Source organism: Podarcis vaucheri (genome assembly GCF_965113315.1).
Source record: "Podarcis vaucheri genome assembly, chromosome: 11".
NCBI lineage: Eukaryota > Metazoa > Chordata > Lepidosauria > Squamata > Lacertidae > Podarcis > Podarcis vaucheri.
In genome coordinates, this window is record NC_138749.1 from 43,530,576 (window position 1) to 43,558,327 (window position 27,752).

The following is a 27,752-nucleotide window of genomic DNA, read 5'->3' on the forward strand; positions in this document are numbered from 1 at the left end:
TATCATTTATTTGCACAGTTGGCAGAATCTCAGGTTGGCATATAAAAATTGCTGTTTCCAAGAGAAGACAGAGCCAATGTGTGTGTGTGTGTGTGAGAGAGAGAGAGAGAGAGAGAGAGAGAGAGAGAGAGAGCAGTGCCTAGGAGTTTTCTAGAGGTGCTTCAAAGGGCAGTATTAGAGAAACCAAAATAACACTATTTAGAAGCTGTTGTATATACGTGCGCACAAACATGTTCTGCCTGTTGACATACATCAATATTTTTAATATGACTCCAGGATATTAGATTTATTTTATGTTTAACTATCTCATCTCCTTCCCTTCTCTTCCCTCCCATTATCCCCTGTTGGTCAATCATACATTTCCTGGGGGGAAAGCAGAGGCTGTCAAGAATATTTATAGCTTTGAGAATGTTTTCTGAAGTCCTCAAGAATATATTGCACTATTCTATCTGATGTTAACATTGTAATCCATCTTTCATTCAATTGTTTCATAAGCCAAAGGCCATAATGCAGCAAGAAGTGCAATGTGCAAAGTTGTTGGTTCAAAATCTTGCTTCTGACTAGTGCTTGCTATGTGGCCCTAAGCAGGCCATTATGCCTCAGCCTCAACTTTCCACCTGTATAATGGACATAATAATACTGACCTACCTTACAGAGTGTCATGAGCCACGGCTCTGACTTCTCAGCCTCAAGGGAAGAGGCCACAGACTCTGAGAACATCACAACCATGACGATGATTAGCCAGAACCAGCCTTTGATATGTCTGCTCCCTCAGGAATCCCAGCACCAGAGGAGCTGATAATCTCATTGCCTCTCTGGTCTAAAGATGTTGCATTGCCTTCGAGGAATCCAGTAAATCCCAAGCAAGCATATCTCATGCTGCTGGAGCCAATAGCTCTTAAAACAGGCCAAGCCCTTTTATGAGTAAGAGGCTCCATTCATCCATGTCAGGGAACTGCCATCAGCTCAGAAGTGAGAGGTAGAAGGGCAGTTGTGTTACATGGAGCCTCTGCAGATCGTGCGAAGCAGCTCTTCTTCGGGGAGGAGGGAAGCCCTGCCTCCAGTGGAGAAGGGATGCAGGGATCAGAAGATGCTAGAGAGAGCCTCAACACCGAGCCTGAGCAAAGGGGAGGGGAGGCAAGTCCCCCTCTGCCAGTGCCCTCTCTGCGCAGTCGGTTCGCGCACAGAGAGGGGAGGAGAAGGATGGGGGTCAAAAGACTGTTATGCTGGGGAAGGTTTAAGGACCGCCCACTCCCAGATTCTGCTAGCGACTGAGAAGACATGGACTTGAGACGCTCTGCACTGTAAATGTTTTTGTACAGATAATAAAGCCTGGAAAAGACCGGTGGGAGTCTTGCCTGTTCGCTCTCGAGCAACCACGGCGGCACATAACAATCCAGGATAGGGCTAGTTCCTCAGTTGAAGTTGCAGTCATACTGAAAACACATCCTAGGCTAGTTTGTTGTTAAACAAACATTCAGACCTGTCTTATCTCACTCTCAGCAGGGCCAGCTTGGTAGGATTGGTGAAATCACAGAGAGAAAGAGGGCATGAAGGAAGGAGGGAGAGAGGGAGGAAGAAACAGAGAGGAGTATTGATGCAGAGCAGAGAAGAAAACGTTCCATCCCGAAGATTAGAATTCAGATAAATGAAATCATTTCCAAATATTTTGTGTGCTTACCAAACTTTGTCAGACATGGGAATGATGGAAAGAGAAAGTCTTATAAGCCTTATAAGATCATTAAAGCAAATCACACTAAACAATATGCAGACCTAGGAATTGAGTACCTTAAAGTCAGGCGTTTGGCTTTCTTCTCTTTAACAGACAGTTCCGATTCTCGACGCGGGATCAATGGTGGCTTTTGTACAGGCGGACGTGGCAAGGGGATGTCTGGACCAATAGGTGGCAAGAAGTGATGGCACATGGAAGTGGCGACTCTCCACCCAATGCTCTGAGAAGAAGGCGCTTCGCTGCGATTTGATGAACCTTTTTCTTTGGATGCAATGAATGGGTCTTTGGGGCCTTCGGACTCAGCCTAAGAAATGAATGGAAAAGGGGGGAAGGGGGGGACAAAAGCCGAGTATGCATGATCTACTACCTAAAACAAGGTAATGACAGAACCAATCTATAAAACTTCAACAGAGGAAATTATAAATAAGACATTATCGTGCTTATTTCTGCTCTCCACAGTCCACTTTGATTCACTGATCCATCTGTAGTCAGGAAATCTGCAAACAAGGTTGTGAATGAAATGCTGGAAAGAAGATGGCTTTGGCACCGTTTCCCTTCTTTGGAACACAAACAAGATTTCAAGTGCTAATAATTGAAATGCCCATTGAAATATTAATGGATAGAAACATTAAGGAGCTTGGAAAAATCCAGCACTTTCACAAGCAGGCATTCTCAAAGCCTTCAGTCCACACTTGACCCATATGCCTCAAAACAGTGCCACGCAAGCTCACAATCAACCACCTTTATGTTCATAAGACAATTTTTCTTTCTTGGAAGTGAAGAGGATATTGAATCCTTTAAAATATCAATGACAACTGGTGAATACAGTTAATCTTCAAGCAACGCTTTACTAGTACGACTACATTTTATAAGCCCATCAGTACTTGTAACAGCACACAGATGGAACAGGAGATTCTTAAATAAAGGGGGAGAAACCTGGATGTCAAATGTATTTTCCAGTATTAATGAGATCTGGATATGTGCAGCATGTTTATTAATGACATCAGGCAGATACACTGTGTATCCCCTGTTTTAATTGGCCAGATGTAGTAACATTTTTAATCTTTGCTGTTGCAGCTTCTGCTTGTGTCATTGCTCAGTGATGGCTTTGTTCCATTCCCTTTAAAACCTGCTTTTCAGAGGTTTAAGTGAGATGGCAGGGGAACACCCTCCTGGCTTAGCCTTGTACCTTTTCATCTCCACAGCAAAATGTATGTGCTTTTCAAATACGGAAGAAAGGAAAACTCCACGTACTCCACATGCATAACGCTCAAAACATTTCAGATTTCATCTTATTATAGAACCTACCTCAAACTTTAAAATGGTGAAGGCCGTTCACATGGGTTTGGATGCCAAACTAAGATACAGCAGGGAAACAGGAGCTGGTTCTTTGGGATGAGAAGAGGCCTTGCCATATACAAATCTGTCTTAAAGGTAAAAGGTAAAGGACCCCTGGACGGTTAAGTCCAGTCAAAGGCAACTATGGGGTAATAATAATGTAGCCAGGTGGAATCGCAGAGGGCATTCTCTCGAAGAATTCTGGGCACTGTAGTTTACCCCTCACAGAGTTACGACATCCCAGCAAACCTTAACAAGCTACCATGCTTTGTTGCAAGTATTTCTGCTTGCTTGGTAAAACAATCTCCTCTCTCATCCCCCCACATGTTATTCTGGGGGGGTTTCTTGCCCTCCCCCATCCCACAACCAATTTAAGAGGTATGAGGGTGGGGGAAGCCTGTTGTGATAGTAGAAGTCTTTGTGCAGGCTTCCACAAGTGGTCCGGTTAGTTAAATCCAGCCCTCAGAGGCAAAGGGTAAAAGGTAAAGGACCCCTGGACAGTTAAGTCCAGTCAAAGGCGACTATAGGGTTGCAGCGCTCATCCGCTTTCAGGCCGAGGGAGCCATCGTTTGTCCACAGACAGCTTTCCAGGTCATGTGGCCAGCATGACTAAACCACTTCTGGCGCAACAGGACACCGTGACGGAAGCCAGAGCGCACGGAAACGCCGTTTACCTTCCCGACGCAGCAGTATCTATTTATCTACCCACACTAGCGTGCTTTCAAACTGCTAGGTTGGCAGGAGCTGGGACAGAGCAACGGGAACTTACCCCGTCATGGGGATTCCAACCACCGACCTTCCAGTCAGCAAGCTCAAGAGGCTCAGTGGTTTAGACCACAGTGCCAACCGAGTCCCTTCAAATCTGTGTTATATAGAAGCAGACCCCTGGTCCCCTCTAGCTCAGTACTACTGCCTGCACAGGCTGGCAGTAACTCTCCAAGGTTTTAGATGGGATACTTGGAGAGATGAGGGATTGAAACCTGGGACCTTCTGCATGCAAGGGAAATGTTCCACCACTGAGCTATGTTCCCTTCCCATAAAAAGGCAATGGTGTGGAGTTCAAGAGGGTGAATGAATCTTCTGATAGATCAGGGGATGATCAAGAACTGTACCAGATCTGAGACTGTTTGGAGTTGTGGACCTAAAGGACATAAGTGTTTGGGTACAGCTCCATGAATTAGAATGGTTTATCAAGACATTAATCTCAGGCTTAATTCAGCCTCTGAAGAGAGGAAATTACAAAAAGTAAAAGGATAGCTCACATGTTTTATTTTTCCAACCTAATTCTAGAAAAGAGTGTCAAATGTAAGGTCTGTTTCCCCTCCTAAATATGTGGCAACAACTATCAAAAGCATACATTAGAGAACAAGATAGATGCGCAGCAGACAAAATGGATTTTTACATAATTTTCCTGGCAGTAACATTACCTCTGCTGGATAAAATAGCATGTGAATGAAGTTCAAAAGTCACTTTGCTCACAAGGACTCAGTGGCTCACTGTGCTACTTTCCCAGAATTTCCTGTTGCAGAAACTTAAATTTCACATCCTGACTCCTCCAGTAGCAGCTTAAATTGGTGCAAGCATCCCCTTATATAAGAAAATGCCTTTGGCTCAATGCCCACCAACCTATGCCATCAAGGCTATTCACATCTATGTTGCCACCGGCTCCCCAGTATAAAGAAGTTTTGCTGCCATCCTTGGAAACCACAGCAGGGCTACAGTCTGGTCAATACAGTTAAGATCCAGGTACAGCTAAAACTGGTAAGGGTTCCCGCAGCTAGAAGTGGAGCCACCTAGGCAAACTGAGCTGCAGCTCTATTTAAGTCTCCGCCTAAGGCTGTCTGCTGCTGAAGTAACATATGAACCCGCTTGCATAAATCTCCAGCCTTGGAACTGTTCAGGATGCTGCCTTAAACCAGGATTCCTGGTGAAACTTCTGTTTGGGCTGGAACAACCAGCTGACTGCAACCCCCACCAGGAACAGAACAGTTTTCTGCCAGTGGCCCACAACAATGGTGTGTTTTTTTTACCCATGAAGAATGGGGTAAGTCAATACATGAAAGTCTCATCAGCATCACATGATGAATTGTTATCAGCTGTGTGGCTGGGAGTGTTAGGATGCTGGGCCACATGTTGGGTGTAACATCTGGACCAGCCCTCCTGCTATTCCATTGAAGTAGATCTATGCCAAATATGAATGTAGTGCTCCTTCTTGATGTTATGTCCACAACACAAGCACACACACCAGAAAGGGCACCAATTCTTGAATGTGGATCTCACACACCAGAAGACAGCATTTTGTATCTTTTCTGTACATAGAAGTAAAAGGGAAATATTCCCAATATGGCAAGCTCACAGATGGTGGCCTGTACAGAAGCAGACAACGTGGCAAGCAGGCATATTCTTTATCGAAATTAAGCACACTAGAAAGCTGCTACTCTCTGCTTCATATTCAAAACAATCTGGGCTTTAGCATACAGCCAGTCCAAGTGTTCAACACTAGCAAGGTTAAGAAATCTGTAGCAGAGCTACATGCTACTGCAGACTTTGTTATATTAAGACAGAATATGGCTGACATGTCTTGACTTAGGGAAGACAAACTATAAAGTCATGAACATAGTGCAAAGAGCATATTAGGATACCTTTCTTTCAATTAAAAAAAAATGACTACCAAAATATATTTCAGCAGTGACCGTGGGTGGAAGGATGAAAGAGTGAAAGGGTTTGCTTGAAAAGAAGCTCTACACAATAAGAAAAGCAGGAGGTCAAATACGCAAAGAATGAACTCTTACACTGAAGCAAAAATGAGATTTTCTTTTTTTAAAAAAAAACTTTCATGTTTTGCAAGGCAGATGGCAGAAAGGACTTAAAATGAAGCTTCTCCTTCAGTTTGCCAGCATATATGTTAGGGCAGCCGAAAGGGAGTCATTCTTGTTGACAATCTCCAAGGAACCATCACTAACTAATAATGTTTATTAGACTATTATGACTAGGTGGCAAATGTAGGGGTGTGGATTCTTATTGCTCCTAAAGAGATAGGGATCTTTTCCATGTAAAATGGCTAGCCTACTTATGCCAGGGTTCATTTCCTCACTCTCAGCTCTGTTCAGCTTCTGACATAGCTGTCAACGTTTCCCTTTTTTAAAAGGAAATTCCCTTGTTATGAATAGGATTCCGCTCAAGAAAAGGGGAAAGTTGGCAGCTATGGCTTCTGGTCACCCCCAGAAACATATTAGAGCAGAGGTGGCTAACCTGTGGCCCTCCAGTTGTTGCTCCCAGCACCCTTGAATTTTGCCAACACTGGCTGGAACTGATGTGAATTGGAATCCAACAACATTTGGAGAATTACATGTTAGCCACTTACGCTTCAGAGACTGCACTGAGTTAACTCAAGCTACCAATTCAGCACCTGAACTTTGGCAAAGACATCAAACTCATATATTCAAGCACGCATGACTAAATGAAGAACCTTTCTCAGATAACCACAAGGTAGATACTATACGTTAACCCTGGTTCCGCTGCATGCAAAACTGCATGAGCACAAAAACCTAGGGTTGGACACAGATGCAAGCTACTCCCACCTAGTTCCCATTAACTCAATGGGACTTAAGTAATCTTTCATATAGATTTAAATTGGCCCCAACTGTGTCTACCCACAGCAAAGAGGATATTATCATCATCAGATGATCTTTGTGTTCATGATGTGGCCTAGATGATGATGAGGATAAATGCACATAGATGGCTCATGTTTTTCAGGACTTTATAGATCAAAGGAAGATGATAGGAAGACATTGCAAATTGTATTGCTATAATGTGCTCCCAGTACTGCCACTGCATTCTGTACCAGCTTCAGATTCCATCAGCATACAAAAAACACAGTAGCGTATAGGCAGCATTTCAGCAGATAGAATCATAGAATCATAGAGTTGGAAGAGACCACAAGGGCCATCGAGTCCAACCCCCTGCCAAGCAGGAAACACCATCAGACCACTCCTGACATATGGTTGTCAAGCCTCTGCTTAAAGACCTCCAAAGTAGGAGACTACACCACACTCCTTGGCAGCAAATTCCACTGTCGAACAGCTCTTAGTGTCAGGAAGTTCTTCCTAATCTTTAGGTGGAATCTTCTTTCTTGTAGTTTGGATCCATTGCTCCGTGTCCGCTTCTCTGGAGCAGCAGAAAACAACCTTTCTCCCTCCTCTATGTGACATCCTTTTATATATTTGAACATGGCTATCATATCACCCCTTAACCTCCTCTTCTCCAGGCTAAACATGCCCAGCTCCCTTAGCCGTTCCTCATAAGGCATCGTTTCCAGGCCTTTGACCATTTTGGTTGCCCTCCTCTGGACACGTTCCAGTTTGTCAGTGTCCTTCTTGAACTGTGGTGCCCAGAACTGGACACAGTACTCCAGGTGAGGTCTGACCAGAGCAGAATACAGTGGCACTATTACTTCCCTTGATCTAGATGCTATACTCCTATTGATGCAGCCCAGAAGAAGCAAAGATCACCAGTGTCGAAGCAATGATTCTTCAACATCAACTTCATTGGACTGGTCATGTTCAGATGCCTGATTATCATCTTCCAAAGCAACTACTCTATTCCAAACCTAAAAATGGAAAGCGTGATGTTGCTGGTCGACAAAAGAGGTTTAAAGACTCTCAAGACAAATCTTTTAAAATGTAGCATTATCTGTTCCTCATAAGGCATCGTTTCCAGGCCTTTGATGATGGTGATGACGATTACTTAAATTAATAGAGCCACACATTAATAAATGAATAACTTAGGGAGACTGTAAACCAACGAACAAAATGGTGCTAAAATATACTATCTCTTGAAAATGTTTACAATCCAAAAAGGAGACACGGTTAGTAGTTGTGATGCAAAATCAGGTCTTTAACGTTGCTTTTGTGTCCTATGTGACAAGTCAACAGGAATCTAAAAGCCTGTTTCTTACTGTTCTGTCATTTGCTGTCTCTTTTGTGTACCTGGGCATTGGGGCTTTGCTGTCTCTGTGCCTCAATAACAACAGCCCTGCTGTTTTTCTCAATGAGAATGTGGCAGAGCCTAGTTCAGTTGCTTTGTAGCTCTTATTTACCACACTATGCTGGGATTTCAGGTGGCATCCTGTGACATTCTGGATCACTCACAGCTCTGTAATACAAATCAATGCTCTTCTTTATATGGCGAGGATATTAAAGTGCGTTATAGCACATAAGTACTGAGGAGAGAGCTGGACAGACGTTTTTATCTGAAGCCCACATTGCTTAGACCACATTATTTCACCTTAAAGAATTAATGGGTGTCAGGGAACTGACATCGGAGGAAAGGGACGTGGCAAGGCTCCCAGAGACTGGGAGAGAGTCAACAGCCAAAGCAGGGACCAGCAGGGGGAGCGCCGGGTCTCTGGAGGAGGATCTCAGTAATGCTGAGAGAGACGCAGCAGCCCAGGCAGGAAGCAGCAGGGGAGAGAAAGGGGTGAGAGACACTTCGAGCGAAAATAGCGGGGAGGTGTCAGAAGCAGCTGCAGGGAGACCCATGCTGCGCCGGAAGCTGCCACGTCGTGAGTCCAGGAGACGCGTTTCCGTTAAGGAACTTCTTTGCTGGAAGCGCTTCCGCAGACAGCCACTGTCAGACTCTACTAGTGACTAGAGCAGACATGTCTGAGGAGCTCTGTCACACACAGAGGTTTGTGGGGTCGCACAAACTCTGAAGGGGCACCATTTTAAGCACAAGCAGCTAACCATCCCCTGACAGCAGTCTGACAGTCTCTGTACGCTGCCTGTGCAGGAGAAAGCATCATGAGCAACCCAGTCGGAACCGGAGACGCAGGGGTTGGAGCTGGTCCAAGCTTGGAAGAAAGGTATCAAGCTCTGGAAGTCCAACTTGCGCTGCAGACGGCGAGGCTCGAGGAGAGAAGGGCTCAGGATGCTGACAAAAAGGGGAGAACCACTCAGTTCCCCAGAAAGGTACCAGGATTGGTGCAGAAGTTTGGGGGGGACCCCAAGGATTACCATGCCTTTAGGACTGAGATGCAATATGCTCTGAATGTGCAGTTTGATGAGTTCCCTGATGAGGAATCGCGAGTTGCGTTCGTAATTGGGCATCTTGAGAAGGGGGCGCGGGACTGGGTTCGACCCCTGATGGCAACGCACAACGATATCTTAAAGGACACTATGAAATTCTTTCGTGCAATGGATATCATGTTTTCCAGCGATATTGAGGAAGGGTTGGTACGCAGACAGCTAATGGCTTGCAAGCAGGGAAGCAGATCTGTCCGTGAGTACTGGACTGAATTTACCATGCTGATTCACAGATTGGGGTGGGATTTATCGGCGGCACCCATTCAGATGCTATTTGAAGAAGGTCTTTCTTCAGCTGTGAAAGACGAGCTGGCCAGAAGCCCCAGGGCGGGGTCTATGGATCAGCTGACCAAATCTGCGCTGACCATTGGAGCGCGCCAGGAGGCAAGAGCCTTGGAGAGGCGGGAAGGGAGAGGGGAACGTTGGAAGGAGTTACGCATTCCAGACATTCCTGAGCCAGCTTTCCCGCCGGCAGAGCCGATGGAAATCGGAACAGCCCGCGCGCGCGCAGTTTCAAAGCCCAGTGAGGGGGCGAAGAAGGAGGGAAAGGGAGCCCGGAAATGCTATCTCTGCCAACAGCCAGGCCACTTTGCCAGAGTCTGCCCCCAGAGGAAGGAATGGCAAGGGATGGTGGGAGCTGTTGAGGGGGAAGAGCAGGGAGAAACGGAGCAGGTAAAAGCCAACGCCTGGTTGCCAGCAGGGCACTGCAGCCAGGCCAAAGAGCAGTGAAAGTGCCCCTTTCCCAAGTGCCAGTGCCAGAAGCTCCTCGACCTGCTCTAGTGATTGAAGTGTCGCTAGAGCTGCAAAATGGACACCCCCTAAAAATAAAGGCGCTGTTGGACTCAGGCAGCTCCTGCAATTTCATGAGCAAGGAGTTTGCTGCTGAACACCAGATACAGACTATCCCTTTAAGCAACCCCCTGCAGGTGACCACGATTGATGGCAGGGAACTGTTGGGAGGAGGCGTCAGCTTGCAGACCGTCCCAATGATAATGAGGGTGGCAAGGCACACAGAACTGATAGCGTTTAATGTGGCCACCTTGGGAGGCGCTCCCATTATTTTGGGAATGAGCTGGCTAGCCCTACATGATCCGCTGGTGGGCTGGCATCAAAGAGTGGTTTCCTTCGGTTCCGCACACTGCTTAGAACACTGCAGGGCGGAAAAGGGGTCAGCAGGGGTCCAAGCCACCCTAGCAGGGACGGAAGTGATGGAGAAGGGGAAGGTGCCACCACAGTATGCTGATCTCAGCGACGTGTTCAGCGAGAAGGAAGCGGACCAACTACCCCCGCATAGGCCCTTTGATTGCCAGATCAATTTACTCCCTGGAGCACAGCTTCCTGTAGGCAAGTTGTATGCCATGTCAGACAGGGAGATGCAGGAGTTGAGAGCGTTCATTGACAAGAACCTGAAGAGAGGCTTCATCAGAGAGTCCAAGGCAGCGGGGGGTAGCCCAGTGTTTTTTGTGGATAAAAAAAACACGGACAAGCCGAGGCTGGTATGTGACTTTCGGGCCCTAAATGCAGTGACAGAGCCGGCGGCTTTTCCTATGCCCAGGATTGATGATATTTTGACCAGGGTGCGAAAAGGAAAGATTTTTACAAAGCTGGACCTAAGGGGGGCGTACAACCTGATACGTATAAGGAAAGGGGATGAATGGAAGACCACCATGTTCACCCCTTTGGGGGCATTTGAATACCTCGTTATGCCTTTTGGATTACAAACAGGCTCAGCGTGTTTTCAAGCCTTTATGAACCATGTACTGGGGCCTTTGCTCTACAAGAATTGCGTGGCCTTCTTAGATGACGTGTTGGTGTATTCGGAGAATGAGGAGCAACATGTGAGAGACGTCAGAGAAGTGTTGAGCAGGCTGCAAGCCAACAGACTGTGGGTGAAACTGGAAAAATGTCAGTTTCATACCAAGGAGGTGGAATTCCTGGGGTACCGCTTGTCAGACAAAGGGTTGGCCATGGACCCCGGCAAGGTTCAAGCGGTGCTGGAATGGAAAACACCCAAGACCAAGAAGGATGTGCAGAGGTTCCTAGGGTTTGGAAACTTTTATCGTAAGTTCATCCGAAACTTCGCCCACCTGACGGCGCCCATCACGGACTGTCTCAGCAGCAAAAAGAAGTTTGTTTGGACGGGGGAGGCGGAGCGAGCGTTTGAGGAACTGAAAAGGGCCTTCGCCTCTGACGAACAACTTCTACATGTGGATTTACAAAAAAAGCTGAGGGTCGAAACAGACGCTTCGGACAGAGCCATAGGGGCGGTGCTTCTTCTGCAGCCGGGGAAGGAGGGGTCAGAGTGGCGACCGTGTGCCTTCTTTTCGCGAAAGCTGAACAAATCTGAGAGAAACTACACGGTGCACGACCGGGAACTTCTGGTGATTTATGAGGCCTTCCGGAGATGGAGGCATCTACTAATTGGTGCACAACAGAAGGTGCAAGTGTGCACGGACCATAAGAATCTAGAGTATTGGAGAACTGCGCGAGTGCTCAACCAAAGGCAGTTGAGATGGGCCCAGGAGTTCTCCAAATTTAACTTTGAGATTTGTTACGTACCAGGCCCGGAGAACGTTAGGGCGGACGCTCTCTCACGCAAACCTGAATATTTGGAGGGAGAGGGTGCACCCGAAGAGACCTATGTTATTCCCGAGGACCGCTGGGTGTGTGGGGCGGCTTTGGTGGGGCAAAGGGAACTGGTAGAGGGAACGGTGCAGGATGAATACGCCCAGGACAAACTCAGGGGTCTCAGGAGGGAGGGAGACAAACCCGGGGGTTTTGAGGAGAGAAACGGGGCGTTGTACTACAAGGGAGCGTTATACATACCTGAAGGGGAATTGAGGGAAAAGGTACTCAAGCAACTGCACGATAGCCCCACAGCAGGGCATTTTGGGCAACACAAAACCATGTGGCTGGTTACCAGGGAATTCTGGTGGCCCAAGGTCAGGGAAGATGTGCGTGAATATGTGAGAGGGTGTGACCGATGTCAACGAGCCAAGGGGGAGAGGCGGGCACCGGCAGGTTTATTAGAACCACTACCCACGCCGGAAAGACCATGGGAGGCAGTGGCAATAGATTTCATGACTGATCTGCCCAGGTCCAAAGGGAAGACAGCCATTATGGTTGTGGTAGACCTGTTAACCAAGATGGCCCACTTTATAGCCTGCTCACATGCGGTCACAGCAGAAGAAACCGCTAAATTGTTTGTGGAAAATGTGTTTAGGTTGCATGGTGCCCCCTTGAGGGTGGTTTCGGACCGAGGGAAACAATTTACTTCCAGGTTCTGGAGGAAGCTCATGAGCTTATTGCATGTAGAGGTGAATTTTTCCACTGCCCGTCATCCAGAAACCAATGGGCAGGCGGAAAGAGCTAATGGTGTCCTCCAGCAATATTTGAGGTGTTATGTGAATGACAGAGAGAATGATTGGGTGGAGAAGCTGGCGTTGGCAGAATTTGCCTATAACAATGCAGAGAACGTGTCCACGGGGATGAGCCCTTTTTTGGCCAATCACGGGTGTCATCCCCGAGCCTTCCCAGGGGGGGAGGGGGAGAACTGGAGCGTTCCTGCCGCAGAACAGTTTGTCGAAGAAATGGAAGCGATCCATCGCCAGCTCCAACTTAATTTAAACAGGGCGAAGGAGGAATATAAGAGGCAGGCAGACAAAACCAGAAGGGAAGGGGAAAGCATTAGGGTGGGGGACCAGGTGTGGCTGTCCACCCAAGGGTTACCATTTAAAGGAGGTTGTAAGAAGTTAAGACCTAAAAGACTGGGCCCATTCGAAGTCACGCAACAGGTCAACCCAGTGGCTTTCAGACTCCGGTTACCGAACCACATGAAGTTGCACCCAGTGTTCCACAGATCATTGCTGTCACCGTATATAGGGGACAGAGAGGGGAGGGTCAATAGGGGACCAGCTATGGAAGAAAAAGAACACAGCTACCATGTAGCGGAGATTCTCGATTCCAGGTGGAGGGGAGAGCAAGTAGAGTATTTGGTAATGTGGGAAGGGGAGCCGGAGTCGGAAAACACCTGGGTCAGGGCAGAGGAGGTAGATGACGAGGTGTTGATTGAAACTTTTCATCAGAGATTCCCTAGAAAACCCCAGCCAGTGGCGAGGTTCCGGAGGGAATACTTCGCCACCACCGACGACGAAGAAGAGTTGGAGGGGTTCGCTGACTCCGAGGTGGAAGAGGATTCAGCGAGTCGGAACGAAGACCGATGGAGGGAATTGTTCGAGACGTCGGAAGATGAAGAGGATTCTTTTAGGGGTTTCAGCTCCTCACCGCCCAGAGGAGAAAGTAGGGGCGGGGGAGAGGGGGGCCCTGGAGGGGAGGTGGATGTCAGGGAACTGACATCGGAGGAAAGGGACGTGGCAAGGCTCCCAGAGACTGGGAGAGAGTCAACAGCCAAAGCAGGGACCAGCAGGGGGAGCGCCGGGTCTCTGGAGGAGGATCTCAGTAATGCTGAGAGAGACGCAGCAGCCCAGGCAGGAAGCAGCAGGGGAGAGAAAGGGGTGAGAGACACTTCGAGCGAAAATAGCGGGGAGGTGTCAGAAGCAGCTGCAGGGAGACCCATGCTGCGCCGGAAGCTGCCACGTCGTGAGTCCAGGAGACGCGTTTCCGTTAAGGAACTTCTTTGCTGGAAGCGCTTCCGCAGACAGCCACTGTCAGACTCTACTAGTGACTAGAGCAGACATGTCTGAGGAGCTCTGTCACACACAGAGGTTTGTGGGGTCGCACAAACTCTGAAGGGGCACCATTTTAAGCACAAGCAGCTAACCATCCCCTGACAATGGGTTTTATCAGTCAGAGGTCCTTTTAATGACTGACTCAAAAGCATTTCTTGCAGAATATTTTGTTCTACCCCAGTAACAAAATACAATATGCGCCTGTCTCAACCCAGTTGTGAATAGTATACATGCATTTGAATCATCGCTCTTTGGAGGCCAAGGTACATGACAGCCATATCCTTTCCTTAATCAGAGACTGTGTCAATTCTTATTAGGAAAAAATGGAGCTTTAAACCGACATGGAAGTGCAAAATATTCCATGACAAATGAGCCGTGCAATTTTGTTTTGTTTTTTATTCTACTGAACGACAAAAACGGACAATGCACACAAAGAGAAAAACAGACATTGACAACAAAATAAGGTAAGTTCAATACCAGGAGCTTTTGATAATCAAGTCAAAAGGGTATTTGAAAATCAGGAATGAATGAAATGGATACAATTATAAAATTTTAAATGGGGTATAAAAACACAATTTGCACCGTACAATCAAGTAGAGAAAAAGAAAAAAGTCTTCCCTGTAGATGCCGTCAAATAAAATCATTATTTCGAAGGGATTTGCCACCGGTGTGACTGCAATGTCATCTATCTAATAAATAAACCCCAAATGGAGATGAAATCAGAAAGATCAATGTCACCCCAGCTACTCAAATATGACATGTCAATTTCTCTGAAATAGCAATAAACATAACTTTCTTGAACCACTGACATAGGATATAAAATGAAGAGTCTTTCTATCCCTCAGTGATTACTAACCAGAAAATAAACTGAAGTGTATCTGAAGAAGTGTGCATGCACACGAAAGCTCATACCAAGAACTAACTTAGTTGGTCTTTAAGGTGCTACTGGAAGGATTTTTTTTTATTCAGAAAATAAACAGTTAACTGTTTACATATAAAACCTGAATTTATCAAAAATAGACAAAATGCATGATTTACGGTCCAGGGTCACATTTTTACCTATAACTGTACTATTTATGTAATAACTTGTTTCCAAAATTTATGAACTTCAACACAACTCCACCACATGTGCCAATAAGACCCACACACCCCACAGTCCTGCCTGCAGAAGAGAAATCCTGATCGTGTAACTTGAGATCAGGGCATCAGGGTAAAATACTATTGAGGGATGACTTTTAAAGAATTCTCCCTTATGCTGGTGGAGATTGATCAAAAAGGGTGCAATTTTCCATATACAATTGACTTGCATCTTGTGCGTGTTTAACCTGCACAATTTGAACTTTTCACACTTGGTGGCTGACCGGTTGAAATCATACAAATTAAAAACATGAAAGGTGGAGACCTTTTTGTGCAGGGTTTTCCACCTTGCTTATCAGGCTCTGGGAGGCTCTGGTGAGATCTCACGAAAACTTGGGACAGCCCTGCGAGATCCTTCCAGAGTCCGGTAAGCAAGGCAGAGATCTTAAAAGTTTTCTGCCTTGCTTGGGAACACGGCTCTAGAAAGGTGAGCCTGCTCATGCAAGGGTGGTTGTGTGTGTCTGGGGTGTTTGTGTTGATTATACATGGTTTTGCATTTATGTGTCATTTCTGGAATGTAACCTTTGCACAAGAGGCAAGTCGACTGGACTTGCTTGGAAATATCCCAGATATCTGAAGCCACTGTTCCAGTGAATCAGGCATTGATTTATCAGAACATTAATCTTCAACAGAGATGAAAAATAAATCATAAAAATATACAACCTCCAGAGAAATTAGTTGGGGAGGAAATAAGCCTTCAGTCTCATTAACCAAATTAAGTCTGAAATGCTGTATTATCACAGCTTAATATCCACAAAATTTAATTACTCAGAGCAGCTTAATTTCACTGCACAATTTTGAAGACTATGCAGACCTGATTTCAAACCTTTGCAAGTGCCTGAGGTGACTGACCAGTAAACAGTTGCGTTTCTGATAGAGGTTTGCAAAAATGTTCCCTAACTTGCTAGGAAAAGACTCGTTAAAATGCTGAGTCAACTATGTTGAGAGACAGTTAAGAGCATTCCAACACAGTTCTTTGCTCAGAGACCCTTTCCAGATACAGTTGTACCTTGGAAGTCGAACGGAATCCATTTCGGAAGTCTGTTCAACTTCCAAAACGTTCGGAAGCGAAAGCGTGGCTTCAAATTGGCTGCAGGAAGCTCCTGCAGCCAATCGGAAGCTGCGCTAGACGTTCAGCTTCTGAAAATCATTCAAAAACCAGAAAACTCGCTTCTAGTTTTTTACCATTTGGGAGCCGAAACGTTCAGCAACTAAGCCATTTGTCAACCAAGGTACGACTGTACTGTATTTTGAATGCTGGATAGATGATGCTCCTGCAACAAAAAACCACTTCCTTGAGAAAAGATACTCCTGCTTCCCCTGCACAAAACAAGTCACAAATGCTCTTTTATCACACCATGAATGTTTTGTTTTTGTTTTTTTTAGAAAGGCCATAAGTTAAGTAGTTTCCAGCTTTTTTACTTTGACGAATTCTTGCTACTCATTTTGTGCTTCTGGTCAGTTAGGCAGCCAACATGTAGCAAAGTTATGCACATCATAGTATGTGAGTAGACACATGGCTACATGTAAATTCAAAGAGATTATGACCAACCTTACCATGTTTTTGAAATGTCAGGCTAATTGCTTTCCCCCACCCCCCCAGATTTGGGTTTGAACTGGATGGCTGAAAACCGAAGCTTGTTAAAATAAAAATTCTAGTTAAATAGGTGAGACTTACCTGCAAGCAAATACATTAATGAGCCAGAGCTTATTTATTTATTATTAATTGAATTTATATAGCCTGGAATATCTCCCTTTCACTTAGGATACAATACAGGAAATACTGATGATAAGAGTACTGATACTAAGAACAACCCCATATCTTCTCTCCTAGGGATACTCAGTGCCCTTGTTTGCATGTAACACTAAACCAAAACTTGGCTTACCATGAGCAAGCAAACAGGCTCCAGTACAGAAGATCGCATCCACTTTGCGTCTTCATGACCATTTTGCTGCTGTGTTGCACTGAGCTAAGCCATGGTTCAAACCCAGGCTTGTGGCCCAGCAATCCCAGACAAATCACAAGCCGTAAAAACATAGGACAAACCTTGGTTACAGATCCTGGTTTGTCTGGAGAGAGCCAAACGATGAGCCCAAGATTGGATGAATTTGTAAGAGCAGAAAAATGATCAAAGAGGAGCAAAGCTATCAGGATCACGCCGGGAGCTCATTCATGTAAGCCAGTGATGGCCAAACCTGGCCCTCCAGCTGTTTTGGGACTACAACTCCCATCATCCCAAGCTAACAGGACCAGTGGTCAGGGATGAGGGGAATTGTAGTCCCAAAACAGCTGAAGGGCCAAGTTTGGCCATCACTGATGTAAGCCATGATTTGGTTTAGCAAGATGTGTCAATCAGGTCATCGTGTGGCATGTTCTCTGCATACAGCACCCACATCGGTGGAGTGGGGTTAGGGAGCTTGCAGTACAATAATGTCTTATCAGTTGTTGAGTTCCCCAGATGTGACAGTAGGAGAAGAAGAGGTTTCATGAGAAAAGTGCTTTCAGAAGCACCACCATAACTGCTACAATATCTTGTTCAAATCTTAAAGATTGGCACTAATGTGAACTTTCTCTTCGTATTAGACATGTTCCCAGTTTCCATGAAGAGATAAAACAGCTGTCAATAACAGTGATGCTTTCTTGCCCAAGGCACTTCCATGTTTATGCTGGAATCCACTTAATATATCTCATTTTACATATATAGGATATATATAATCTGGCATATTATAGAGAATAGCTACAAAAGCAATGAAAAAGAGAGGGTGGAAATAAAATTCCCATTCTCCCATTATCAAATTGTGTGTAAAAAAAATATTGTTGCATCTTCTCTATTAATTCAGAATAGTGTGTGTTTGTGTGTGTGTGTATTCTAATAGTTAGCAGCAGACTGTCTCCTTTCTACATTACAATATATGCCAGAATGTGCTCAGCTGGAATCTGCTGCGTTAAAACCTCCAAAGTATCATGAAATTCATAGCATAAAATGCAAACAATTCAGAATAGATGTGCTTGCCCTCTTTTCTCAGGAGGATCTTATGTATTTAGGAGCTACACAGTCCCTGATATGTTGAAGTATTGCAAAGTGGCTTTTAAATGTTAAATATACATGAATATTCACTAGTGCTGCTAAGATACAAGATTTCCGTGTACCAGAATAAGACATTTGTTAGAGATGCATGCCATTTTTAACCTCTGAGTTTTTGAAAAACTGTGTGTGTATTAATTTGGGTGAATGAATAAATGTATTCAGTGCAGCAGTAAAGGAAAGGAACCAGAAAAGATAAGACTCAAAACTGGTAAGAAAGAATTGCACCCATGTCTAAATTAGGTTGTATTGTTATCACATTTAAAGGGCTTGGGTGGGGAAACTGATTGGAATCACACTGATATAACCAATGGACCCAACATGGATAGACAACACAAGGGCTCCCATATTACATGGACTGGCAGAGAGAAGACAGGGTCCTTCTTTCCAGCATAAGAAAGGCATTCATTAAGAAGAATCATGGGAAAAACTCGAAACACCCTGGACAACTGCATACACTTTCTAACAATATAATAATTGGATATTTATTGTGTAATAATATGGTAGAGGTAGAAGTTTGTTTTTCCTTTATGCTGGCCTTCCATCCCTTTCAATGCTTTGTTCAAAATCTTGCTAAAGGGCCTGACACCTCAAACAGAACTATTAACACAGCATAAAATGTCCCTTTTTGTGGCATGATAATTTATATCTTATTGCCTTACTCAAGAGGCAGACAGCCACTTAAAATGCATCACCCTAGGAAACCCTATGTACATGAAATAACTCCACATGTGGTTATGACAATTTTCAAAACACTATCACAAACCCAAGAAAGAAGAATTTATACCCATATATTTTTCTGCAGATGCTTTGCGAAAACCACCAGACAGGACCTGGGGAGCCTGCTAATGAGATCTGGGAAGTGTTATGATTCCCATGTAACATCCAAATGAGTAGGCATTCATGAGATTGCTTCAGGAAGTAAATCCATGAACACAAAATAGTATTCCTTTTAATATCCCACCTTTTCCTCTTGGGTTTCTTGGGTGGATGAAGTTCTCAGATGGTCCCCCATCTCCAGGGAGTGACCAAGACTATGCCACATTAGGTTCACTGAGAGTAACCTATCTCCTAGACCGGGGTGGTAAACCTCTGGTTCATGGGTCAAATTTGACCCACAAAGACATTTTTCTCAACTTTGTCAGTCCTATACTCAGAGCTTGAGAAGCACTGAGCAAGGGACTTGGACATGTGGACAGGAAAACACACCTGTCAATAATCAGGCACCAGGTGACTGACAGGTAGGTTGTCCCACGGGGTGGGCACCGGTGACAATCTGATTCCATTGGGCCAAAAAGGTTCCCAACCACTGAGCCTATTATGTCTCAGCTGACTGCTCAGTGGTACTGTTCCCTTGAAACTGGATAGGCAAAACCCCTAGTATCTTCTCAACATTTTCTCTCTCCCCTTTTCTAATAGAGACCTATACAGTGGTACCTCGGGTTAAGAACTTAATTCGTTCTGGAGGTCCATTCTTAACCTGAAACTGTTCTTAACCTGAGGTACCACTTTAGCTAATGGGGTCTCCCGCTGCTGCTGCCATGTGATTTCTGTTTTCATCCTGAAGCAAATTTCTTAACCGGAGGTACTATTTCTGGGTTAGCGGAGTCTGTAACCTGAAGCGTTTGTAACGTGAAGTGTCTGTAACCCGAGGTACTACTGTATAGCATAAGCTGTGGTTCAGCTCTTGATTTGCACTTATTAAATTGGCCAAAGGCTAACAACCAGGGATATTTAGACAAGAATACCTACTATGCTCACCGGCAAAATTCCCCCCTGTTCCCTAGGCTATCACAGAACTGCATTTTAAATCTCCTAAGCTTATTTCCAACTCAGTTAAATAAATCAGGCTTTCTTATCTAATTTCCTAAGATAATAAGAATGGACAGAGTGTTTAATGTATAATTTAACTTTGCTGCAGACACTGCTTATACCAAATTCATCTTCCTTACCTGTCTGAATTCTAAAGCCTATTTCTGTAATCCTGTTCTGCACTATGAAGAATGGAATCTAATTTCAAATAATATTTATATGCTTTCAAAATGCCAGACATTTAAAACTCAGAGACACTACCCAGCTCTGGGGGAAGAAAATGTAGCCCCTCTATCAACTATGGACTGTTTCCCCTTGCCGTTACATTATTAGTCATGCATCCATTGATGACTCTTTATGTAGAATAATTCTAGCGTTAAAATAAATAATCAGAATGGCATCCATAACACTTTCTCAAAATTCAAAATTTACCCACTGGTCCAAAAAGTGGGCAACCCCTGTCTTAGCTTGTATGCTGTACTTGATGCAGATGTGGTGTGTGTGTGTTAGGGTTGCCATATGTTGAAGAGCAAAAAAGAGGACGCATTTGCCGACTTCTACTTTTAACTCTGAGTAACTCTTTATCTTTGTCACTCACAGAAAGTGTTGGACCCTCCCAGCTCTCACCTGTGAGCTTTCTTTTCTTCTCCCTGTCTTGGTGACTTACAAATAACAGTAAACCACATAATACATCATATGAAAAGTTGTTGTTGTTATAAAATAAATTTAATTATTATGAAAAATTATTATAATTTTATTATTATAAAAAAGTAATAAAGTGCAGTACAAGCCTATACAGTGGTACTTCGGGTTAAGTACTTAATTCGTTCCGGAGGTCCGTTCTTAACTGAAACTGTTCTTAACCCGAAGCACCACTTTAGCTAATGGGGCCTCCTGCTGCCGCCGCACCACCAAAGTACGATTTCTGTTCTCATCCTGAAGCAAAGTTCTTAACCCGAGGTACTATTTCTGGGTTAGTGGAGTCTGTAACCTTAAGCGTATGTAACCCGAGGTACCACTGTATATTTCGACTAAGAAGTAAGTCCCATTGAGTTCAGTAAGACCTACTCTCCTGCATGAATTCATAGGAGCCTAAACCAATCATATTTTATTCAAAATGCTATGCTTTAAAATGGTGTATTTCATGTTTTGACAGATTATTCTTATTCACATTTATTAATCTCCTTCCACATACATCCCAAGGTGCTGTAAAAAACAACAACAATATAAACAGCTCAAAAACAGTTACCAATATAACAGAAGGCAAGTTTTAAAATAACACAAAATGGCCACGAAGGAAGAGACCTATTATGCCAGTGGGGCAAGTGTAAAGGAAAGAAATATATTCAATTGTTCCAAGTAACTTCAAGCAGTGGGAGCCTGTCGTATCTTGACAGGAATGCTGGTGTAGTGAACAGGGGCAGGCACACTAAAAGTGCTTCTCTGAGTTACTGTGGAGTATCTTAGAACTCTCTTACCAACCAAAGTGACCCACTGGGGTATAAGAGATGAGGCAGTCTCTCAAGAAACCTGGTTCCAAACTGTATGGGACCTTCTGTGTTAGTAAGGTAAAGTTAAAGGGACACCAGACCATTAGGTCCAGTCGTGACCGACCGACTCTGGGGTTGCGGTGCTCATCTCGCTTTACTGGCCGAGGGAGCCAGCGTACAGCTTCTGGGTCATGTGGCCAGCATGACTAAGCTGCTTCTGGCAAACCAGATCAGCACACGGAAACGCCGTTTACCTTCCCGGCGGAGCGGTACCTATTTATCTACTTGCACTTTGACGTGTTTTCAAACTGCTTGGTGGGCAGGAGCAGGGACCGAGCAACAGAAGCTCACCCCATCACAGGGATTCGAACCGCCGACCTTCTGATCGGCAAGTCCTAGGCTCTGTGGTTTATTCCACAGTGCCACCCGCATCCCTTCTGTGTTAGTACCAAACCTTCAATTTTGCCCTGTCTCAGTGGCAGCCAGTGCAAAGTGCACAAGCAAGGTGTTATTTGCTGGCAGCGGTTTGCTCCAGCAGGCAACCTGGCCACCACATTCTGCACTAGCTGCTGCCTCCTAACTAACCTCAAGGGTGGTCCCACACAGAATACAAGCCAAGTTAGAAGAGTATTGGAGAATGCCAATATTAACCAGGGTCCTTGCCTAAAAGTAATTAATGATATTATGGTAACAATCTTGTTTGAGCAATGGCATATACTGACTACTAGGTTCTGTACCTACCTCTGCTATTCTTAGAGCCTCCAGGACATGGCTGTCCTTTTCAGTGTTCTTTTGTTTCTGTAAAGATCTCCATACAGCATTCCTTAATCCTTCTCGAGTCACATCCCCAGCGAGTTCACTACGCAGGACAACTAGATTGTAGACCACACCATAACGAATAACCCAGAATGGATCGTGACCTGCAAAAAATATTTCAGTGTCCCATGAGCATTCTATGCCTTTGCTAAAAGAACATAAGGAATGCTTTGCTGGATCACAACCAGATCTATGTAGTCTTTATCATATATATTTTTTCCAAATAGCAGGCAGCTAATGCCTCTGAAAGCTCGGGCCCGATTCAAACATGGCAAGGCCTTTTAAACAAGGTGTGGAAAGCCCTTGCCCATGTCTGTGGTTCCACTCAGAGGTCATCTCGTTTAAAAGGCATTTACTATGTGCAATGGTGGACGCGGGTGGCGCTGTGGGCTAAAGCCTCAGCGCCTAGGGCTTGCCGATCGAAAGGTCGGCGGTTCGAATCCCCGCGGCGGGGTGCGCTCCCGCTGCTCGGTCCCAGCGCCTGCCCACCTAGCAGTTCGAAAGCACCCCCGGGGGCAAGTAGATAAATAGGTACCGCTTACCAGTGGGAAGGTAAACGGCGTTCCGTGTGCGGCTCTGGCTCGCCAGAGCAGCGTTGTCACGCTGGCCACGTGACCCGGAAGTGTCTTCGGACAGCGCTGGCCCCCGGCCAATAGATGTGAGATGGGCGCACAAACCCCAGAGTCTGTCAAGACTGGCCCGTTCGGGCAAGGGTACCTTTACCTTTACCTTATGTGCAATGGACCATATGCATGCGGTGTTAGCATCTCAGCAACCCATTCTCCTGGACCATACACTGTTGGGGTGTCACTGCTATCGCTGAACCAAATGCCCCTGTGTATATAATATGTGTCTTTTTAACCATCCAACTTCGGGGGGGGATCATCCTGCATGCGCACTTTTCATTGCACAATTGATGCATTAAGTACGCCCACAGGGTAGTCCATCAATGACGTTACAAATTGTCGCCTGTACCACATCCTCAAATTCCAGCCAGTTACCACTTACCATTTTGATTCGGGGTTGGAAACAAGACATAAAATGCCCCCAGAAATACCTTTGTGGTATACTATTGAAGCCAACCAATGTTAGCGGATTGCGGTAGTAAAAAAATCCATAGATTTCTCACAAACAAATGGTAAAGGAACATCAAGGAAGTGTGTGCAGGTTGGCACAATACATGTAATGTTTTGGGACATTTTTATAATTATGGATAGTGTTCTTGCAAGCTTTTTGATGGGGTAAGAAAAACATCCCATAAACCATTAACATTAGTGTCAGGGGCTGCCTCAGGTCTCAGCTCACAAAAGACCAACGCCAAGCTCTTCTTATATACAAGGATGTTTATTGCAGTTCATTATTGGTTCCACAACCGAGGCGCGCAGCCCCGCGTCTCTTAGCCTAGACGTTTGAAGTCCCCTCTGAATCGGTCCCGCCTCTACACCAGTTTAAGAGGCTTGTGCTAGACCACCTCTTCCTGTCCTTTCTTTTCCACAGGGTCTTCCTGCCCCCCTGGGTTCCTTCCCTCCTGCTTTCCCCTGACGCGGATCCCTCAGATGCCTGCTCCCCCCTCCTTCGTGCTTTGGGGCCAGGCTCCTCCTCCGGGCTCTCTGCATTTCCGCGCGCCTCCACATTTGAACTTGGCGCGCGTTCGCTACCCCTGACCTTCCTTTTGACAGTTACACTACTCCCTGTATTACTCTCCGCCCCTTCCGGCCGGACGTCCTGCCCCGATCTCCTTCCCCCGTCTCCTTCCTGCTCTGCTCCGTGTGTCACGCTGGGAACTCCACCCTTCTCACTCCGTTCCTCCTGGGAAGCCGACCCCGATCTCCCACTCCCACTCGGGGTTTCCCTGCTGCTTCCCTGCTCCTGGCAAGTCCCCCCTGTGACCCCCCTTCGCTTGACCAGGGGCGCCCCCTTCTGGGAATCCTCCAATTCACTTGAGAGACTCATGGAAGACCTCAAGTCATTGTCATCCTCCTCCTCACTGTCCTGGGTTTCTTCCCCATCGCTCTCCGTCTCCCCCCTCACCTGTGCCTCTGTCCCTGAACCCCTGACATCCATCCCCCCCTCAAAGCCCCCCCTTCCCCCCTCCCGCTGCTCGGGCGCAGGTTCTGGGAGCTCCAGCGTTGCGGAGGTCGCTGCCGGACACAGGTCGTCGACGTCGATCTCCTCTGCTTCCAGTTCAGTGTATGTGTGCTCGAACCCATGGTCCTCTCCCAACATGTTCACGTCCTCCTCTCCCCCTGTTGCCTGGGTGGGGTCTGCTTGCCAAGGCCCCATCCGCCACCTCGTGCGCCAGTCCTCTTCTGGTTGGTCATCCCACAAGTAAGAAGGGTCGGTGTCCACCCCCGAACACGATCCCCTTGGAGGGCTCGACTCTGGCGTCGTCTCCTCTGCGGAGGAGAACCCTCGGAAGGTGGTGGCGGAAAGTGTGGGCGTAAAAAGCCAATCGTCGAAAAACTGTGCTGGCATGGGCCTGTGTGGGAAAAGGGCATGGAACTCGTCCTTGAGGAGGGGCTCGTCCAAAGCGTAGTCCGGCACCCAACTGTTGGCACTGGCTGGGGCACCTTCTCTGGCGAGAAAATATTCTACTCCCTCTTCCCCCCATCTCGAGTCCAGAATCTCTGTGACCTCGTTGATTGGTTCGGCCCTAGGTGACCTCCCCCTCTTGGGCGACTCTCTGCTTGGTTCTGGTGCCGTCCCTGACTCCTGAAATCTGTGTGGGGCCTTGTAGGGGGTGAGCACCGACCTATGAAAGACCGGGTGCATTCTGGAACCCTCGGGGAGGGCCAGTCGAAACGCTACGGGATTGATCCTGGCCTCAACTTGGTACGGCCCTAGTTGCCTGTGTCCTAGCTTCTTTTTAGCTAACGACTTGGCCGGCACCGCTTGGGCCGCTAACCACACCCAGTCTCCCACCTGGATGTCTTCCCCCTCCCTCCTGTGTTTGTCCTCCTGCACCTTATAGGCTTGTTTAGCTAGCTCTAAATGTCTCCGTAGCTCGTCGTGCACCTCTTGCAATTCTGCTGCGAAATGGTCGGCCCCGTGCGGCGCCCCCTCCCCCGTCGTTACGAGCCCCGGGAAGGTTCTGGGATGCCGTCCATTGTTAGCGAAGAACGGCGTCACCCCCGTCGACGCGTGCTTCGTGTTGTTGTAGGCAAACTCAGCCATCGGCAGGTAATCCACCCAAGCTGCGGGTCGCTGATTGGCATAACATCTCAGGTACTGCTGCATGATCGCGTTGACCCTCTCTGCTTGGCCGTTGGTCTGCGGATGTCTCGCCGACGACAGGTTGAGTTTGACGTGCAGGATCCCTAGGAGCTTCCGCCAGAAACTAGAAACAAACTGGCGCCCCCTGTCGGACAGAATGGACCGTGGCAACCCATGCACCTTGAACACGTGGTCGATGAAGAGTTTGGCGGTCTGTTCCGCTGTCGCCACCTTCGCGCAAGGAATGAAATGCGCCATCTTGGTGAACAGGTCCACCACCACAAGCACCGCCGTCTTGCCTCGCGAACTGGGCAGATCAGTGACAAAGTCCAGCGCCACCCTCTCCCACGGTTGCAGTGGCGTCTCCAACGGTTCCAGCAGTCCCGCTGGCTTCTGGTGCACTGGCTTGGACCTTTGGCAAGTGTCACACCTGGCAACGTAATCCGCGACCTCCCCTCGCATCTGGGGCCACCAAAAGTCTCTGGCCACTAATTCCGTCGTCTTTTCCTTGCCGAAGTGGCCAGCGCTGGGTGCGTCGTGCAACTGCTGCAGAACCCTTGCACGGAGATCGTCTCCCGGAACGTAGAGAGCACCTTTACGGGTCAGCAGGCCGTCGCGTATCTGGAACTCGTCGTCCTTCGCTGTGCCTTTCCGCACCTCTTCCATCTTGGACTGTGCGAACGGATCCGTCTGCAACGCCCGACGCACCGCCTCCAGGTCCACGGCGGCTGAAGCACACGCCCACGCCTGCGGTGCAAAAATGTGCTTGGCTGCCACCGGTGCCGCTTCCTCGAGATACTGCGGTTTCCTGGAAAGCGCATCTGCTATGACATTGTTGTCACCTGGGATGTACTCTATCCTGAAATCGAAATCCGCAAAGAACTCTGCCCAGCGTATGTGCCTCTGGCTCTGTAGCTTCGCCGTGCGCCAGTACTCTAGGTTCTTGTGGTCCGTGCGGACCTGCACGGTGTGCTTGGCTCCGATGAGGAAGTGCCTCCACGCCTTGAAAGCTGCGTGGATGGCCAACAACTCCCTGTCCCAGATGGTGTAATTCTGTTCCGACTTGCTGAGCTTCCGGGAGTAGAAAGCGCAGGGCCTCCAGTTCCCCTGCGGGTCTTCCTGTAAGAGGACGGCCCCCACCGCTCTGTCAGATGCGTCAGTCTCAACCCTCATGGGCCTGCCAGGATTCACGTGTAGCAGCTGTTCTTCGGACGCGAAGAGACTCTTAAGTCTCCTGAAGGACTGCTCCGCCTGGTCCGTCCAGGTGAACTTCTTCTTCTTGGAGCTGAGAGTGTCCGTGATAGCTGCCGTCTCCCTGGCGAAACCCCTGATGAACTTGCGGTAAAAGTTGGCGAAGCCGACGAACCTCTGGACCTCTTTCCAATTTCGCGGGCTTTTCCAGTCCAACACCGCCCGGACCTTGGCGCTGTCCATGGCTAGTCCCCTGTCGGACAGCCTATAGCCCAGAAAATCCACCTCCGTCACGTCGAATTGGCACTTCTCCAGCTTGGCGTAGAGCCTGTGCTCCCGTAGCCTCTGCAGGACCTCCTTCACGTCGCTCTCGTGAGCCTCCGGCGATTCCGAGAAGATCAGAATGTCGTCAAGGAAACATACGCACTTCTTGTAGAGGAGTCCCGCTAGCACGTGGTGCATAAAAGCTTGGAAATAGTGGGAGCCATTTTGGAGACCAAACGGCATAACTCTGTATTCGTAGGTGCCCAACGGCGTGAACATGGCCGTCTTCCACTCATCACCCTCTCGCACGCGTATGAGATTGTAAGCTCCGCGGAGATCCAACTTGGTGAAGATCTTCCCTTTCCGCACCGTCGCGAGCAGGTCGTCAATCTTGGGCATGGGAAAGGCCGCGGGATTTGTCTTCGAGTTTATGAATCTGAAGTCTACGATCAGCCTTTTTTGGGGCATGTCCTTCTTCTTCACAAAAAACACAGGACTGCCCCCTACAGCCTTTGATTCTCGGATGAATCCCCGCTGCAGGTTGTGATCTACGAACTCCCTGAGCTCCTGCAGCTCCTCCTCGGACATGGAATACAGCTTCACAGGCGGCAGCGTTGTCCCTGGCAAGAGGTCAATAGCGCAATCGTAGGGCCGGTGAGGTGGCAACTGGTCTGCCTCCTTTTCGCAGAAAACCTCCAAAAACCCCTTGTACTTGAGGGGTACTGCTTCAGATTCCCATCGAAGTGGGCTACCAAGTTGCCTCCCCGTCTGCCCAGTGCTACTCCAGCAGCTTTGGTCCCCGGGAACCCCACTTGGCATGCATGATCCCACCTGGCTTGCAGATCTTGGCACCACTTTTCCGCCTCTTCCCCCTTCTTCTGGGAGACCACTACCTCAGTGGT

At 47.1% G+C, this 27,752-nt stretch overlaps 1 protein-coding gene across 5 annotated transcripts in view; it reads right to left on the reverse strand.

The window, feature by feature from the left end:
- Positions 1–27,752, reverse strand: part of TMEM232 (transmembrane protein 232) — a 156,422-nt gene that overhangs the window by 47,187 nt on the left and 81,483 nt on the right. For all 5 annotated transcript variants that reach the window (XM_082191451.1, XM_082191452.1, XM_082191448.1 and 2 more), the window contains 2 exons: positions 22,108–22,286; positions 1,789–2,036 (listed from right to left, as the gene is read on the reverse strand). In XM_082191451.1, coding sequence (XP_082047577.1) covers positions 1,789–2,036; positions 22,108–22,286 — 427 coding nt within the window. The remainder of the gene's footprint in view (positions 1–1,788; positions 2,037–22,107; positions 22,287–27,752) is intronic.